The 19,148-nt window shown below is 44.9% G+C and overlaps 1 protein-coding gene across 1 annotated transcript in view; it reads left to right on the top strand.

Annotated features, from left to right (window-relative positions):
• LOC137095702 (EH domain-containing protein 2-like) overlaps positions 1 to 19,148 on the top strand; it is a 55,009-nt gene that overhangs the window by 15,530 nt on the left and 20,331 nt on the right. Inside the window, exon 2 of the mRNA XM_067462502.1 lies at positions 4,235 to 4,332. Coding sequence (XP_067318603.1) covers positions 4,235 to 4,332 — 98 coding nt within the window. The remainder of the gene's footprint in view (positions 1 to 4,234; positions 4,333 to 19,148) is intronic.

Raw genomic sequence — 19,148 nt, 5'->3', positions numbered from 1 at the left:
CCCGCTTAACCTGGAGATCTTTATACATCTCAGGCCTCTTTGTTGAAAGATGCCGTTACCATCCTTCCAAACTGGGGCAGACGCCTTTAAAGCAACTGTTGGCTGCCTTTTGGCCCAGGACAGTGGGAAACTTTTGGAGTTGGATGTCCTTGGGTATTTTCCGGCAAGCTCTACTTTTAGCATCCTTGTTTATACTGGATGATGCCTGCGCCTTCCTCCATCAAAGGGTTTGTAAACATCAACCCCACCCTGGGAGCAGAGCACAACCCTTGCTTTGGCTCTTTGTTTGCCCCACCTGGCTTCCCTCCAGGGGTCTTTGTTCGGACCCCATAATCTGACCCACATGAATTGGGAGATACCGATAACCTAATTAGCTACATGCAAAAGAATACTCTGGAAATCAGAAAATGACTCCATTAGGTTCTGCTCTGTCTTGGCACACAAAAGTGGGATGTGATGGCAAAGTTGTCCTTCACTCAGAGCAGGAAAAACGGTGGAGCCAGCCTTGGCCGAAGCGGAGAATTGAAGAACAATCTCGCTTATTTTGGGAAGGCAGGAGCGGATCTGTTTCCTGTTTAAAATAAGTAATCCGTTGTTTGAAAACACCTTTTGATTTTAAAGGCATTTTAATTTTAAGGCATTTTCGAGAATACATTACAAGCCAAACAAGTATTGAATAGAGGATCTGGAGGACCGGTATCTGTGCCGTCACATGCAGACACTATAACGTTAAAACTAAGATGTGCTTGGTTGTTGTAGGTTTTTTCGGGCTGTATGCCCATGGTCTAGAGGCATTCTCTCCTGCATCTATGGCAAGCATCCTCAGAGGTAGTGAGGTCTGTTGGAACTAGGAAAAAAGGGTTTATATATCTGTGGAATGACCAGGGTGAGACAAAGGACTCTTGTCTGCTGGAGCTAGGTGTGAATGTTTCAACTGACCACCTTGATTAGCATACAATGGGCTGACTGTGCCTGGAGCAAACTTTTGTTGAGAGGTGATTAGATGTCCTTGTTCCAACAGACCTCACTACCTCTGAGGATGCTTGCCATAGATGCAGGCGAAACGTCAGGAGAGAATGCCTCTAGACCATGGCCATACAGCCCGAAAAAACCTAGAACAACCCAGTGATTCCGGCCATGAAAGCCTTCGACAATAAGATGTGCTTCTCTCTCTTTATCTGGGTGAACTGCTATGGGGGTCTTTCTTTGGAGCAATAACTTTCTTCAATACTTTCAATACTCAATACTTTCAGCAACTGATGCCAGTCAAGATATGAACATCAATAAAATATTTATTTCCAAAAGTCCTTGGCAGACTTGGCACAGCTTGATTAAGTTACAATGCAAACAGTCAATTTGGGAAACCATAGAGATGTTCTTTCTTTCCCTTTTCTTCAATTACTGAGGTAACCTTTCTCCAAATGGTAGAAAAAATCCTGGGATCTTTTCACCCTAACCCTGAGCTGCTATGGTTAGAAAGAACAGGTCTTCCCCTATCTAAGCTCAAGGTTAGCTTTGGAGATGAAGTAATGCTCAATAGTATTCAATAGGGCTGTCCAAACACGGAAAAATTTGTTTCTAAACTCGATTCGTTTTTTAGGGGTTTTTTGCGTTTCGTTATTTAAAAGAATTCCGAAATTTTCCTTAAAAAAAGTTCGATATTTACGAAATTTCGGAAATCATAAAACAATTATGAAACAATTACGAATCGATTACGAATCGATTCGTTAATGGCGGCCGCGATCGCGCAATACGCTAAAAAAACTTCTGAAGCTTCCTTCTCCCTCTGTTGTTGACTGTTGGTGTGATAATTATATATTTTTTCACTGAGAAAACAAACAGCAACCCTAAAACTTGCACCAGACATGCGGAAATAATAACGAAACATTTACGAATCAATAACGAATCAATAACGAATCAATTCCGAAACAATTACGAAACGAATTGGAAAAATTCGTTTCATTTTTTAGTTGCTCCTGAATGGTTCAATATCGCTTCGTTATCAAAAAAAATAACAAATTTTTAACGAATTACGAAATTACGAAACGAAACCGCCCAGCCCTAGTATTCAATAGCTATTTCTCTATAGGTCCATGCCTTAGTCAAGGGTGGTCCATGCCTTAGTCATCTCCAGATTGGACTACTGTAACACACTCTACATGGGGCTGCCCTTGAAAATGGCCCGGAAATTTCAATTGGTCCAGCGGGCGGCGGCCAGGTTGTTAACTGGTGCTCCTTACAGGGAGAGGTCAATCCTCCTGTTTAAGGAGCTCCATTGGCTGCCGTTCATTTTCCGGTTCCAATTCAAGGTGCAGGTTCTTACCTACAAAACCCTAAACGGTTTGGGACCCGCCTACCTGCGTGCCTGCATCTCTGTATACGAACCCACACGATCTCTTCGATCATCTGGAGAGGCCCTGCTTGCGATCCCACCTGCATTGCAAGCGTCAATTCGTCCAGTGGTTTTTGAGTTATGTTAAGCCCACAAACGAACATTACATTTTTATTTATATAGATAATAATCTAATAAATAAATAAATAACTACTCTAGGACTTCCGAATTCAGACTGACAAAGTTTGGAGCACAAGACTTTTGACCTCACAATCATGGAAGAAGAAGAAAACAAGTATGGATTGCTGATGTTGCAATCCCAGGCGACAGCGGGATTGACAAGCAACTGGAAAAGCTTACACAATATGAGGATTTAAAAATAGAACTGCAAAGACTCTGGCACAAGCCAGAAAAGGTAGTGCCAGTAGTGATCGGCACACTAGGTACAGTGCCTAAAGAACTTGGCCTGCACTTAAAAACAATCGACACTGACAAAATTATCATCTGTCAGCTGCAAAATGCCATCCTACTGAGATCTACATGCATTATTCACCGATACATCACACAGTCCTAGACACTTGGGAAGTGTCCGATGTGTGATCCAATACAACAATGGTTCTCAATCTTCCTAATGCTGCGACCCCTTAATACAGTTCCTCATGTTGTGGTGACCCCCAACCATAAAATTATTTTCATTGTTACTTCATAATTGTAATGTTGCTCCTGTTGTGAATTGTAATGTCAATATCTGATATGCAGGTTGTATTTTCATTCATTGAACCGAATTTGGCACAAATGCCCGATACTCCCAAATTTGAATACTGGTGGGGTTGCGGGGGGGGGGGGGGGGGGATTTTGTCATTTGGGAGTTGTAGCTGGTGGGATTTATAGTTCACCTACAATCAAAGAGCATTCTGAACTCCACTAATGATGAAATTGAACTAAACTTGGCATACAGAACTCCCATTACTAATAGAAAATACTGGAAGGATTTGATGGGCATTGAGTTTTGGAGTTGTAGTTCACCTACATCCAAGGACCCCTTGGGGCGGAGCCAATGGAGGCAGCCTCGCAACCCCTCCAAAATGGCCAGGCAACCCCCCCGAGGGTTGCAACCCCCAGGTTGAGAACCACTGCAATACAACAACCAGCATTGTGATATTGTTTGCTGTGTACTAATCTTGTTGTGTTTCTAATAATAATAATAATAATAATAATAATAATAATAATAATAATAATAAGTTCTAGATGCTTGGGAAGTGTTCGACTTGTGATTTTGTGATACGAAATTGAGCATATATATTTTGTTTGTTGTGACATACTGTGGTTTTGTGTCAGTAAAATAACAACAACAACAAAAACAATAATAATAATTCTTACCCACCTCCCCTCATGGCGGTTTCATGTATTCATGTAAAGCTTAGGAATGGATCCCCCATGGACATAAGAGTTGTTGTGCTATTGTGTCCAAAGGTGGGATATGACACAAACATAATCAATAAAGAATAGACAAAGGCCCCTTCTACACTGCCATATAAAACCCAGATTATCTGCTTTGAACTGGATTATATGGCAGTGTAGATTTATATAATCCAGTTCAAAGCAGATCTGGATTATCTGATAGGATCTGGGTTATATGGCCATATAGAAGGGGCTTAAGACATTCTGGCATGTAATACCTGTGTTCAAAAGTTCAGGACAGGACTGCTCAACTTTGGCCTTCACATGTTTAACCTTAATGCCCACTAGCTCTAGGCAACATAGCCATCGACGAGGCCCTATGGGAACTCGTCACCTAGCCCTAGTTTAGATGGGGACTATATATTGTCGTAAGGCAACTATGCAAGACACAACCCATTTCATTGCTCTTTTCTCTGACTCTGGCCTTTTCTCCCTGCCCAGGTTCCTGTGTGCTCACTTGCCCAACCAAGTCCTGGAGAGCATCAGCCTTATAGACACTCCAGGGATCCTGTCAGGTGCAAAGCAACGCGTGAGTCGAGGTAAGGTGACGTTGCGTGGAATGGGAATTGGCGTCGGCCTGGATCCATTTTCCCTTGTCTGACCCATATCCTTTTCCCATCAACATTCCATTTTCCGTCCTAAACATGTAACTGTTGTCAAAACTCCCAGGCTCAGCTAGTCTCTCAGACGTGGCCCAACCAATCAGCTTAGTGCTTTGAATTTTTCAATTAACACATTGAATTTTTCAATTACATGCTCCAACGGCACTGATACATTGGTCTGACCCATATCCTTTTGACGTTGTTATTTCCAGAGTTTGGAAGAGTTACTCTTTTGGATGACACCTCGCAGTCCACCATGCTGGGAGTTGTCCCAAAGCTCTGCTCCTTTCGTGTCAGCACCTGTACCAAAAGGCCGGTTCTTCTTCCCTTTGCATAGGGTGTTCTCTGGCCCTCGGCCAGGCCTCAGTATATCAGGACCCATTGTGTTCCTGCAGGCCAAGGTCTGGGCCGGTAAATATTGATTCAGTCTCTCGGAGGCTGATTTCAAAGGAAACAAAGAGTGCGGAGATTCATTTCAAAACAAAGGAAGCAGCTGAAGGGGGGAGCGCAGGACAATGAGGAGACCGAATGACAGGGAGGGCAGCAGAGCCATGGATTAAGGTTACCAGTTTCCCCCTTGATGCTGCTCCTGTGCCCTTAGTAGCCATTTGATATGCAAAATGCAATCTAATTGAGTTTCCTGATAAAGCTGTTAACCTTCCAACTGTCTCAATTTGTCAAGGAAAGTCCCAGTTTATGCTCTGTTATCCTACTTTTTAAACAGTGTTTAAAATGCTCCAGTTTGTTGTTTGGATCTATTTCAGTTGTTGCAAACTAAAGTTCAATTTCAACAGAAAGGAAGAAACCATGAAAATGAGCAAAATTTGGCTACCAGTATTTTAAAACTCTAAAACCAGGATAGTAAACAAAGAGCAATGCTCAAACAACATGGGAGTTCTTGATAGGAAACAATCAGGGCCAGCTAATCACCTCCCAGGAGCCCCCGGTGGCGCAGTGTGTTAAACCCCTGTGCCGGCAGGACTGAAGACTGAAGACCGAGACTTAAGTGGCTGAGGGGGAAAAAGAAAAGGCCTGAAGCTGTTAGGAATTGTGGGAGTTGAAGTCCAAAACATCTGGAGAGCCCAAGTTTGCCCATGCCTGTGATAGAGCTTGCAACTATTTTCGTTTTGGTAACAGTCAGCATGGTGGGGGATTTTGGGAGCTATGATCCCAAAATATAATTTTCCCAGGTTGTATAAAAGCCACACACACACACACAAATGCACAACATGCAAGCAAAGCTTCAACTCAAGTAGGAATAAATAGTTACAAAGGCAACAACTGAGTGGGATCAAAATGGACTTGAAGGAGACAGCCAAAGATCAAGCAGTTTTGAGATGAGATGTCCACATTCCTCGATTTGTGAAGAGCAGCTCTTGAGCTTCGACATAAGTGCTCTTCCTGAGATAAGTGCCAAGGAATTCCAAACATGTTTTGGTGGCATGGGCACAAAACTAAACAATCCCATTTGCTCATGAAGTCAACACATTTGGGATCTCAGAACAGCCACAGTGAGAGTTTGCCCACATATTATGCTTATACTAACAACCCTATATGAAGCAGGGTTGGCCCTTGACTAAAGTCCTCTGAGTCCATTGTATGGCTTAGTAGGAATTTGGTATGAGTTGTACTCTTGTCGGCTGATACCATACCCACTAGCTCAACCACAGTGGTTCTCAACCTTCCTAATGCCGTGACCCCTTAATACAGTTCCTCATGTTGTGGTGACCCCCAACCATAACATTATTTTCGTTGCTACTCCATAACAGTAATTTTGCTACTGTTATGAATCATAATGTAAATATCTGATAATGCAGCATGCATTTTCATTCACTGGACCACATTTGGCACAAATACCCGATATGCCCAAATTTGAATATTGATGGGGTTGGAAGAGGGGATTTATTTTGTCATTTTGGGAGTTGTAATTGCTGGGATATATAGTTCACCTACAATCAAAGAGCATTCTGAACTCCACCAACGATGGAATTGAACCAAACTTGGCACACAGAACTCCCACAAAGAAAAGAAAAATCTGGAAGGGTTTGGTGGGCATTGACCTTGAGTTTGGGAGTTGTAGTTCACCTACATCCAGAGAGCATGATGATGGATCTGGACCAAACTTGGAACCAATACTCCATATGCCCAAATGTGAATCCTGGAGGAGTTTCGGGAAAATAGACCTTGACATTTGGGAGTTATAGTTGCTGGGATTTGTTGTTCACCTACAATCAAAGAGCATTCTGAACTCCACCAACAATGGGATTGGGCCAGACTTGGCACACAGAACTTCGTTGACTAACAGAAAATACTGGAAGGGTTTGGTGGGCATTGACCTTGAGTTTTGGAGTTGTAGTTCACCTATATCCAGAGAGCACTGTGGACTCAAACAATGATGGATCTGGACCAAACTTTGTACGAATACTCAATATACCCAAACGTGAACACTGGTGGAATTTGGGGGAAATAGACCTTGACATTTGGGAGTTGCAGTTGCTGGGATTTATAGTTCATCTACAATCAACCCCACCAACAGTAGAATTGGGCTTATTTATTTATTTATTTATCGTGTCAGTATCAACCAGACAATTGTATTACATTTTTAACAAATTTTTAACAAACAGACAAAACAGAGTCGCATGTCGTGGATTCCACTTTGTAGCCCCATTTTTTGAGGTTGGCTCTGCACTTCGTGGTGCCAGAGTGCAGTCTGTTCAGTGCCTTCCAAGTCGCCCAGTTTTCTGTGTGCCCAGGAGGGAGTCGCTCATTTGATATCAGCCATGGATTGAGGTTCTGGGTTTGGGCCAAACTTCCCACACAGAACCCCCAGGACTAACAGAAAATACTGTGTTTTCTGATGGTCTTTGGCAACCAGGGGCGGCTCAACCCATTACGCAAAGTAAGCATTTGCAGTATAGTTGATTTTGCCCAGGGGCGCTCTTGAGGCGCTCTTGGGGGAAAATAGACCTTGACATATGTGAGTTGTAGTTACTGGGATGTATAGTTCACCTACAATCAAAGAGCATGCTGAACTCCACCAATGATGGAATTGAACCAAATATGGCACACAGAACTCCCACGACGAACAGAAAATATATATATCAGTGATTGGTTGGGGGGGGGGGGGCAAAATACTGTTTGCTTACCATTGAAAATTACCTAGGGCCGCCTCTGTTGGCAACCCTTCTGACACCCCCTCACAACCCCCTCCAGGGGTCCCAACCCCCAGGTTGAGAAATGCTGCTTAACCACCATTTAGGAAAAAGTACACTTCATGTCACAGCCATGCGCAGGAGCATGCAAGCTTTTGAGCAGTACAGAAATTCCTCTCAACCTGAATTTTGAAAGGAATGTTTATAGCAGAGAAAGTATTCATGTGACACCAAGTGTACATTTTTTTCTTTTGCATACCGTCCAACTGTCTCGATTTGGTTGGGACAGTCCCGATTGTTCTTGGTTCTCCTGGTTTTTCAGTTGCTTTGGAAAAGTTCTGGTTATCTCTTTCACTTTTGTGGTTTTATTTCGTGTCAAAAGTATTGCATAAATAAATAAGTATAAAACTGATAAAATAGAGGGAACAGAAGTGGCTAAATAATTTTAGACCAAAAATGGGCAACAGCAACCACATTGTCTGTAACTTTAAACAGTTCTTCACTGTGCATGAGGCAGGGCATTGTGTGCAAGCATACAGATGCGGAGTTGTTTGTCCTGCTCCACAGTCGCACAAGGTGAAGGATTCTTTTAGACAGTGCCATTTTGCCAGGTTGTCTTTTGATCTGCCCACTCCACTTCCGAGTCTGTTCAGGGACTTCCAAGTTGCCCATTCTTGGTTTGCCCCTGGAGGAAGACCCTCGTGGTGATGGGTGACATGCTGCCACATCGACCAAAGAAGCAACCTTTCCAAGCACTGAGATAACCTTATGCTTTTGGGCAGAGGGGAAAATGCTCCCAGTTAGGAAACACTCTCGGCAGCCGTGGGCAAACTCCTTCATAGAGGATAAGGTATGGGTGGAGTAAAAAGAGAAAGCTATGATAATAATTTTGCTGGAAAATGCTGTGGAAATGCCCTGTGGAGTTTCTAGGGAGGGATGGGGCATCAATGCACTCTTTTCCTGGACAGTGGGAGTTAACACGTTCCACCCGAAGTGCCTTTGTGCAAGGACAGGGTGAGGCCAGGGCAGCCCTTTCTCGGGCTCTCCCTCTGACATGGACATTCCTCTCCTCTTGGAACTGCTGGTTTCCACTGTGTGGGATGTGTTGAATATTAATGGCTTTCCATTCCAGCTGCTTTTGGGGAGTGCAGCTCCTGCTTTCCCTTGGTCAACATGCTGGAATGTTAGTTCCCCAAAATAACTTCTCCAGGGTTGCCAGGTCAGGTTCCTCCCAGGCCCAAAACAAAGGACGGTGATTTCATACCTTCCAACTTATCCCGATTTGGCAGGGACAGGTCTGATTAATACTCTGCTATCCTGCTATTTCAGTTGCTTTTAAAACGTTTTTCAACCTGGGGGTCGGGACCTCTAGGGGGTTGTGAGGGGGCATCAAAGGGGTAACCAAAGACCATCAGAAAACACAGTATTTTCTGTTAGTCATGGGCGTTCTCTGTGGGGAGTTTGACCCAATTCCATCTTTGGTGGGGTTCAGAATGCTCTTTGATTGTAGGTGAACTATAAATCCCAGCAACTACAACTCCCAAATATCAAGGTCAATTTTCCCAAACTCCACCAGTGTTCACAATTGGGCATATTCAGAATCTGTGCCGAGTTTGGTCCAGATCCATCATTGAGTTCACAGTGCTCTCTGGATGTAGGTGAACTACAACTCCAAAACTCAAGGTCAATGCCCATCGGACACTTCTAGTATTTTCTGTAGGTCATGGTAGTTCTGTGTGCCAAGTTTGGCTCAATTCCATTGTAGGTGGAGTTTGGAATGCTCTTTGATTGTAGGTGAACTATAAATCCCAGCAACTACATCTGCCAAATGACAAAATCAATTCCTCCAACCAGTATTCAGATTTGGGCGTATCAAATATTTGTGCCAAATTTGGTCCAGTGAATGAAAATACATCCTGCACATCAGATATTTATGTTACGATTCATAACAGTAGCAAAATTACAGTTATGAAGTAGCAACAAAAATAATGTTATGGTTGGGGGTCCCCACCACATGAGGAACTGTATTAAGGGAACGTGGCATTCAGAAGGTTGAGAAAGAGAAATGTCCCAATTTCTCTTTCCTTCTATTTTTGCCTTTCCAGTAGACTTGGGCAAAAGCAAACTGCTGTAGCATGTCCTAGCAAGTCTGTTCTTTCTCATTAATAACTTTGAGGACACTGATGTTGCTTAGCCACACACACCCATTTTCCTCTGTGAAATGTCCATGCCTGATGTCATGACAGTAGAGTCTGGTGACTAAGCAGGATGTTTTAAGCATTAACCATAGTGTCTCACAATTCGTCATTCGAAATAGACAGAACATCTTTCCCTGGTTGCAAACAAAGTGTATTTACAACTCAAAGCATTTGATATTTGAATTCAGTTTTGCACCTCAGGATGAAATCATGAAGACTGAAGAGTTTGAACCTGTGACCTGGGGTAACAGACCTTTGACTAGAATCTGGCCACGTGGAGTGTCTCTGGTGCTGCTGTAAGAAGGTCCTCCATTGTGCATGTGGCAAGGCTCAGGCTGCATTGTAATAGGTGGTCAGTCGTTTGCTCTTCTCCACACTCATATGTCATGGACTCCACTTTGTGGCCCCATTTCTGAAGGTTGGCTCTGCATCTTGTGGTGCCAAAGCGCAGTATGTTCAGCACCTTCCAAGTTGCCCAGTCTTCTGTGTGCCCAGGAGGGAGTCTCTCATTTGGCATCAGCCATGGCTTGAGATTCTGGGTTTTAGCCTGCCACTTTTGGACTCTTGCTTGCTGAGGTATTTCTGTGAGTATCTCTGTAGATCTTAGAAAACTATTTCTTGATTTAAGGTGTTGGCGTGCTGGCTGATATCCAAACGGGATGGGCAGAGATGTCACAGCCTTAGTCCTTCCATTACTGGCTACTACTTCCCAGTGAATATTGGGTAGTGCAATACCGGCTAAACAGTATAATATCTCCAGTGGTGCGGGGTGTAGACGTCTTGTGATAAAGTGGCATGTCTCATTAAGAGCTACATCCACTGTTTTAACGTGGTGTGATGTGTTCCACAGTGTGGGCATGCATACTCAGCAGCAGGGTAGCAAAGCGCAAGGGCAGATGTCTTCACTGTATCTCAGTGGTTCTCAACTTGGGGTCCCCAGATGTTTTTGGCATTCAACTCCCAGAAATCTTAACAGCTGGTAAACTGGCTGGGATTTCTGGGAGTTGTAGACCAAAAACATCTGGGTACCCCAGGTTGAAAACCACTGCTGTATCTGGTTGTGACCCCCAGGTTAAGCAGGAGCTTAAGATCAGGTAACTCTAAATGTATCTGAACTGGGGTGGAGAGGAGGCCCCATTTTTCTCCACCTCTGTCCATGATTTCTGACTTGGTGCCCTTGGAGACTAATTGGAGACACAGAGATGCACAAGTTTCCAGCTTTATCTCTGTGCTTTAGATGGAAGTATGTGGAGAATCTTGATGTGCCCCACCTCGGTGAACAGGGCGAAGTGGAGCTAAGAGAAAAGTGGCGCCTTGCAACGAATATGGTCTTGTTTACTGCGGCGGCATGCCAGGAATCTGCCTCCTCTTGGACAAGCTGTCCTTCTGGGCTTGTGAGAAGATGTGTGCTGTTGAGTTCGGGTCTTTAACATCACTACATTCCTCTGAATTCTTTTGGTTGTGTAATATTTTATATTTCATTCCAAGATAGATTTTTCTTAGGTGAGTGTGCTGAACAAAAAACCTACCTTCCAGATGGTACAATATAGAGATAGAGAAATGCAGAGTTTAGGAAAGTTACTTTTTGGGACTATAATCTCTCAGGATTCCCATTCAGATATGATATCCTATACTCCGCCAACATTGTACAGATGAAAACTGGAATCCATGTGCCAAGCAAAATCAGCTATGAACAGAAAGATGGAGTAGCTATGGGGAGCCCTCTTAGCCCAGTCATAGCAAATTTCTACATGGAACACTTTGAAAAACAAGCCCTGGAAATAGCAACAAAGAAGCCCACTATATGGTTCAGATATGTTGGTGACACCATTTGGAGGCATGGAGAAGAAGAACTAAACAAGCTCCTGGATCATCTTAACAACATCCACCCAAACATCCAATTCACCATGGAAAAAGAAAATGAAGGAAAACTGCAATTTCTAGATGTTCTGGTCATCTAGATCAACAATTGGGTCACACAGTTTACAGAAAACCTACACACATGGATAGATACCAAAATAAAAACTCTAAACATCACCCAAGTCAAAAAAGAAGCACCATTAAAGCCCTGGCAGACGGTGCAAAAAGAATCTGAAGCCCACCTCCTCCAAGATGAACTGAACTACCTCAACTGAGCTCTACAGGCCAATGGAGACTCCACCTCAGACATCAGAAGAGCTGCAAGACCGAGAACAGGCCACAACAGTAAAGACAAAGATCCACCCAGAGGAAAAGTGTTCTTGCCAGACATCAAGGGGACCACTGACCGCAGAAGGAAGCTGATGAGGAAACACAACCTACAAACTATCTACAGACCCATTGATTCTATGATTCTATGAAGTCACACCTTGAAAACTGCTAGGCCATTAAATCCTAATCACGATGGGCAATTGAAGCATTCACACCTAACTGCAACAGGTAAGAGTTCTTTCTCCCACCCTGGACATTATTCCACAGATATATAAACCCCATTTTCCTAGTTTCCAACAGACCTTACAACCTCTGAGGATGCCTGCCATAGATGCGGGCAAAATGTCATGAGATAATGCTTTTGGAACATGGCCAGACAGCCCAAAAAACTCACAGCAACCCAGTAAAGTTTCTCTTTGAACATTGTTCTTAGAAAATGGAAATGCTGGCTGCAGGGTTGGGGAAGTTATATCTTCAAAAAGATCAATTTCAGAGGGAGAGATGGCTTTCTGCATCCTGAAGGAAACTGCTTCACTTTGGAGGGCCGTTGCTTCACTTTGTAGGGCTAAGGCCAGACAGGGCTGGTCTGGAATCATATATTGCCTGGAAGAGACTTGGAGAGAAGATTAAATTTGGAGTTAAATGGAAGAAGGTGAGAAGCCACAGTCCGGGCTGAATCTCTGTGGGGGGAAAAGCACCCCTTGTGCCATGGCAACCGAATGCACAATGATTCATTTGCAAAATGCTGAGGAATGTCTCTCCGAGTGCCAAGGACGGAGGAGGGGGAGGAAGGGATCCTTTCCAGGGCAGGACGTGGAACATTCACATGTCTGTATGTAAAGGTGGTAGCTAGGAAACTGCCTGGGTTAAGCAAGGGTTAGCATTGGCCTCTGCAGAGCTCAAAACAACAACAACAAGCGGGTGGTCCTTCGCTTGACTGCTACCCGCCTGCCTTCATCTCCGGCCTATGCAGATGGAGATTAGAAAGGGTACCTTTGGAATGAGAACTCTCACAATCCCAACCAGCTGGACATTCTGGGAGTTGTGGTCCACAAAATGAATGTCTCCTAGGACCTGTTGTGTGTCTTCGAGTCTTTTCCAACCTATGGTAACTCCAACACCTTCTGGATTAGAAAATATATCTCCCGGCAGGGATGATGCTGTATTACCTCTTAGAAAATCAATACTGGGTATGGTGTCTGGAGGATTCTGGGGGCTGTAGTCCCCTGTTGTCATTTTTCATCGCTCTGAATGACCTAGCAAGTGTGTATCTTGGGGATCTTTTCAATGCTCAATAAACCTCCTATGTTTGCCTTAAAGCAGTGGTTCTTAACCTGTGGGCCGAGGACCACCAGTGGGCCGTGAGGACGGAAATCTGGTTTGCAAGCCTCCTTCCTGTTTATTTAGTTATTTTATTTCCACTCATTTTGCGTTGCCTGCCACTCTTTCCCTGATGCTGACCATTGCGTGTGTTCAATATCGGAAACTAGAGCTGATGTGGTCTATCCAAGACAATTTTCTAAATCAGTACTCCAAACCGAATCTAAAGTTGACCAAACACTAATTTGTAACCCTTTTGGTACTAATGTTGGAGAGTGGTCTCTGGTCAAGTAGTCCCTGGTCACGTGGTCCCTAGTCATGTGGTCCCTGATCATGTGGTCCTTGGTCAAAGTGGACCCTGGTCCAAGTGGTCCTTGGTCAAAGTGGCCCCTGGTCCAAGTGGTCCGTAGTCAAAGTGGTTCCTGGTGAAGTGGTCCTTGATCAAAGTGGTTCCTGGTCAAGTGGTCCCTGGTCAAGTGGTTTCTGGTCAAATGGTCCTTGGTCAAGTGGTCCCTGGTCAAGTGGTCCTTTGTCAAAGTGGTCCCTGGTCAAGTGGTCCCTGGTCAAGTGGTCCCTGCTCAAAGTGGTCCTTGGTCAAGTGGTCCCTGGTCACATGGTCCCTGGTCATGTGGTCCTTGGTCCAAGTGGTCCTCGTCAAAGTGGTCCTTGGTCAAAGTGGTTCCTGGTTGAAGCGGTCCCTGGTCCCAGTGGTCCCTGGTCCAAGTGGTCCCTGCTCAAATAGTCCCTGCTCATGTGGTCCCTGCTCAAGTGATCCCTGGTCAAAGTGGTCCCTGGTCAAACTGGTCCCTGGTCAAAGTGATCCCTGGTCAAGTGGTCCCTGCTCAAAGTGGTCCTTGGTCAAGTGGTCCCTGGTCAAATGGTCCCTGTTCAAATGGTCCCTGGTCACATGGTCCCTAGTCATGTGGTCCTTGGTCCAAGTGGTCCTGGTCAAAGTGGTCCTTGGTCAAAGTGGTTCCTGGTTGAAGTGGTCCCTGGTCCAAGTGGTCCCTGCTCAAATAGTCCCTGCTCATGTGGTCCCTGCTCAAGTGATCCCTGGTCAAAGTGGTCCCTGATAAAAGTGGTCAAAGTGGTCCCTAGTCAAGTGATCCCTGGTCAAGTGGCCCCTGGTCAAAGTGGTCCCTAGTCAAGTGATCCCTGGTCAAGTGGCCCCTGGTCAAAGTGGTCCCTGGTCATATGGTCCCTGGTCAAAGTGGTTCCTTGTCAGAATGGTCCCTGGTTGAGTGATCCCTGGTCAAAGTGGTTCCTGGACAAGTGTTTCAAAATTCAGCCATCCAATGCTGCTTCATGGTTCTCAGATCTCTTTCAGCCAAATATTACAACCACAGTGAAAAGCACAGACTTCATCCTTCTGACTTCATCCTACCCTATGCACAGTGGCTGACCTTCTTATAGCAACACTAGAGGCACTCCAAGTGGCCAGCTACTGGTCAAAGGACAGTTAGTATAATATATAAAGTTTTTTAAATACAGTACAATTGTACCCTTGGTTCACTTCTCATACGATAAATAAAAACCCTTCTGACTTTCACCTCCTATTTTAAAATGATTTCCCACCCCTACCCCCATGCCTTGGGAATTGTGGTGGCTGGTTCTATGGACCAGGATGGACTCCTTCCCACTCACATTCTGCCCCTGCTGTTCCACCCACAGAGAGCTTTCTCCTTCCACCCTCTCTGTGTCAATGACTGGCCCTTCTTCTGCCAGGCCAGGCTGGGCCTGTCTGCTGGAGCCTGCCGATTGTTGGCTCCCTTCCCTGTGTGCAGCCATGGAGCTGCGGGGCTCCAAAGCGGAGAGGAAATTCCTGCAGCTTGTCGGCACACGTGGGAGCCAAGCGGCCTGCCCATCACTGTGAAGGGTTGTCTCTTCATTGGAAAGAGGAGGAAGAGAAGGATAAGGCAGTTCACTATGAAACACCCAACTCTGGAGAGATTTTCCACACTTGGGGGGGGGGGGGATGTCAGAATATGGGATCCTATACCTTTTCCATAATTTCCAACATTTCACAGATGAAAAACATTACATATATGACCAAGCAATACTGGAATGTGGTCAGATTGGGAGAAGCAATGAGTAAAGAATACCTAAAAGCTAGGAGATCCCACAGCTGTTTGCTTTCGCGTGGGCTGACTGGGAAGGGAAAGATTCTGCCTTGGGTTGTTGTAGGTTTTTCAGGCTATATGGCCATGTTCTAGAAGCATTCTCTCCTGGCATTTCACCTTCATCTGTGGCAGGCATCCTCAGAGATTGTGAGGTCTGTCGGAAACTAGGAAAATTGGGTTTATATATCTGTAGGAAGTCTAGGATGGGAGAAAGAACTCTTGTCTGTTGGAGCTAGGCGTGAATGCTTCAATTGGCCACCTTGGTTAGCATTTGATGGCCTGCCAGTTTTTAGGTGTGGCTTGTTCCTGCCTGGGGGAGTCTTTTGTTGAGAGGTGATTAGTTGTTCCTGATTATTTCTTGTCTGGAGTTCCACTGTGCTTGAGTTTTGTTCTTTATTTACTGTTATAATTTTAGAGTTTTAAATACTGGTAGTCAAATTTTGTTGATTTTCATGGTTTCCTCCTTTCTGTTGAAATTGTCCACATGCTTTTGGATTTCAATGGCTTCTCTGTGTAGCCTGACACGGTGGTTGTGAGAGTGGTCCAGCATTTCTGTCTTCTCAAATAATGTGCTGTGTCCAGGTTGGTTCATCAGCTGCTCTGCTATGGCTGACTTCTCTGGCTGAAGTAGTCTGCAGTGCTTTTCTGCCTTCACCTCTCCTCCACTGAGTAAATGGAGTCCAACTATTTCTGCACTTTGGACTCAATTTGCCAAGGACAAAGAAAGTGGGAGGAGAGGAACTGGGACATTTTGAAAGCATCTGATAGAAGTGAAATAATAGAGCAGTGGTTCTCAACCTACCTAATGCCACAACCCCTTAATACAGTTCCTCATGTTGTGGTGACCCCCAACCATAAAATTATTTTCGCTGCTATTTCATAACTGTCATTTTGCTAGTGTTATGAATTGTCATGTAGATATCTGAAATGCAGGATGTACTTTCAGTCACTGGACCAAATTTGGCACAAATACCCGGTACACCCAAATTTGAGTACTGGTAGGGTTGCAGGGGGGGATTGATTTTATCATTTGGGAGTTGTAGTTGCTGGGATTTATAGTTCACCTGCAACCAAAGAGCATTTCGAGCTCCACCAAGGATGGAATTGAGCCAAACTTGGCACACACAACTCCCCTGACCAACAGAAAATAGTGGAAGGGTTGGTGGACATTGACCTTGAATTTTGGAGTTGTAGTTCACCTCCATCCAGAGAGCACTGTGGACTTGAACAATGATGGATCTGGGCCAAATTTGGCACAAATACTCAATATGCCCAACTGTGAACACTGCTGGAGTTTGGGGAAAATAGTTCACTTACATGCAGAGAGCACTGTGGACTCAAACAATGATGGATCTGGACCAAACTTGGCACGGATACTCATTATGCCCAACTGTAAACACTGGTGGAGTTTGGAGAAAATAGACCTTGGCATTTGGGAGTTGTAGTTGCTGGAATTTATAGTTCACCTACAATCAAATAGCATTCTGAACCAATGATAGAATTGGGCCAAGCTTCCCACACAGAACCTCCATGACCATCAGAAAATACTGTGTTTTCCAGTGGTTTTGGTAACTCCTCTGACCCCCCCTCGTGACCCCCCCCCCCCCCAGGGGTCCCAACTCCTAGGTTGAGGTGCACTGTAATAGAGGATTGATCAGGACTGTCCTTGCCAAATAACTACAGTTGGGCAAGATTTCACAGCTGATGGACACACAGAAGCCCAATGCCTCTGGAGTTTTGTCCCCAAACATATTGGAGACACTGGTTTGGAGAAGGTGACTGTGTAGGTCTCCCTTTCGTTATCTCTGCTTGCTGATGATTCATTGTGGATGTCAGTTATGTTTAACAGGAAGAGCTTATAAACACATGCTTTGCACTTTCTCTCCCCCATCCGCCTCCTTTTTCCTTTTTTTTAAACAAACACAAGAAACTGATGGAAAATCTTTCCCAGGCACACAGTCCTCCGCAGCAAGTCTCTGCTTTCCTGAGCCAAACCAACCCTTCCAGTGAGCACTCTGTTCTTGAACTTTTATTTGTTGTACTAGCCGTCCCCTGCCATGCGTTCCTGTGGCCAACATGGGGGTTCTGTGTGGGAGGTTTGGCCCAATTCTATCGTTGGTGAGACTCAGAATGCTCTGTGATTGTAGGTGAACTGTAACTCCCAGCAACAACAACTCCCAAGTGTCAAGGTTATTTTCCCCAAACTCCACCAGTGTTCACATTTGGGCATACTGAGTATTTGTGCCAAGTTTGGTCCAGATCCATCCTTGTTGGAGTCCACAGTGATCTCTGGATGTAGGTGAACTACAACTCCAAAACCAAAGAACACTGCCCACCAAATCCTTCCAGTATTTTCTGTTGATCATGGGAGTTCTGTGTGCCAAGTTTGGTGCAATTCCATCATTGGTGGGGTTCTGAATGCTCTTTGATTGTGGGTGAACTATAAATCCCAGCAACTACAACTCCCAAATGACAAAATCAATTTTTTTTAGTGAAGGACATACATTGGGTTGTTAGGTGTCTTGTGTCCAAATTGGTGTCAATTCATCTCGTGATTTTTGGGACTCTCATTTTTGTTTTATATTGAAAGGCATGGTTCCAAAGCAAGCCTAAGCCTGCCCTGTTACCTTTTCTGTGTAGAAGTTAACAATAGGGAATTAGGTGTGTTGACAGCAAATTACTTTTCCTTTCTAGTCAGTTGTTGCTTTCTTGGAGGATCTTACAAAAAGCCTCCCTTTGTGCAGACAAGAGGACAATTTAAAGAGAGGGAGAGGAGGAGGGAAAGAAAGAAAGAAAGAAAGAAAGAAAGAAAGAAAGAAAGACAGAAAGCCAGCCAGCCAGCCTTCAAAATGGCACAGTCTTATCCTCCCTTTGCTGGTTTATTCACCAGCAAAACTCAGCCTGTCGTAAGGGGACAATTTTCTAGTTTACCAGACTATGCCAGGGCCAGCCTTCCAAAGCTGATCATTGGCCTATCTGTCGATCTAGGGCAGCGTTTCTCAACCTGGGAGTTGGGACACCTGGGGGACGGTCATGAGGGGGTTTCGGAGGAATTGCCAAAGATCACCAGAAAACATACATTTCTGATGGTCTTAGGAACCCCTTTGGCAGAGAAAGCTGAGGATTTCTCCGCCTGACGTTCCCTTCCTTTTTGGAAGAGAATCCTCCCACCAAAAGCCCTCCTTCACTGTGATTGGCCAGCCTCTCAGCCAAGGGGAGGGCTGTTTCTAGACTCCAAGTGGGAGAGGGGAGAGCAGGCGTGCCCAGTGCATGGTAGCGTGGTGCGCATGTGCAGGCAAGGGAGAGTGTGTGAGGCTGGAGGGAGGCTTGCCCCAGCAAGTCCTTTCAAGGCGGTGGCGCAGTGGGTTAAACCCCTGTGCCGGCAGGACTGAAGACTGACAGGTCGCAGGTTCGAATCCGGGGAGAGGCGGATGAGCTCCCTCTATCAGCTCCAGCTCCTCATGCGGGGACATGAGAGAAGCCTCCCACAAGGATGATAAAACATCAAATCATCTGGGCGTTCCCTGGGCAACGTCCTTGCAGACAGCCAATTCTCTCACACCAGAAGCGACTTGCAGTTTCTCAGGTTGCTCCTGACACGACAAAAAAAATATGGCTGGAATCACTGGTTTGTTGTAGATTTTTTCAGGCTATATGGCCATGTTCTAGAGGCATTCTTTCCTGACGTTTCGCCTGCATCTATGGCAAGCATCCTCAGAGGTAGTGAAGTCTGTTGGAAATAGGAAAATGGGTTTATATATCTGTGGAATAAC

This window comes from Anolis sagrei, chromosome Y (genome assembly GCF_037176765.1).
Source record: "Anolis sagrei isolate rAnoSag1 chromosome Y, rAnoSag1.mat, whole genome shotgun sequence".
Classification (NCBI taxonomy): Eukaryota; Metazoa; Chordata; class Lepidosauria; order Squamata; family Dactyloidae; genus Anolis; species Anolis sagrei.
The sequence above is the reverse complement of the archived record's forward strand: the minus strand, read 5'-3'. Positions and strand labels throughout refer to the sequence as shown.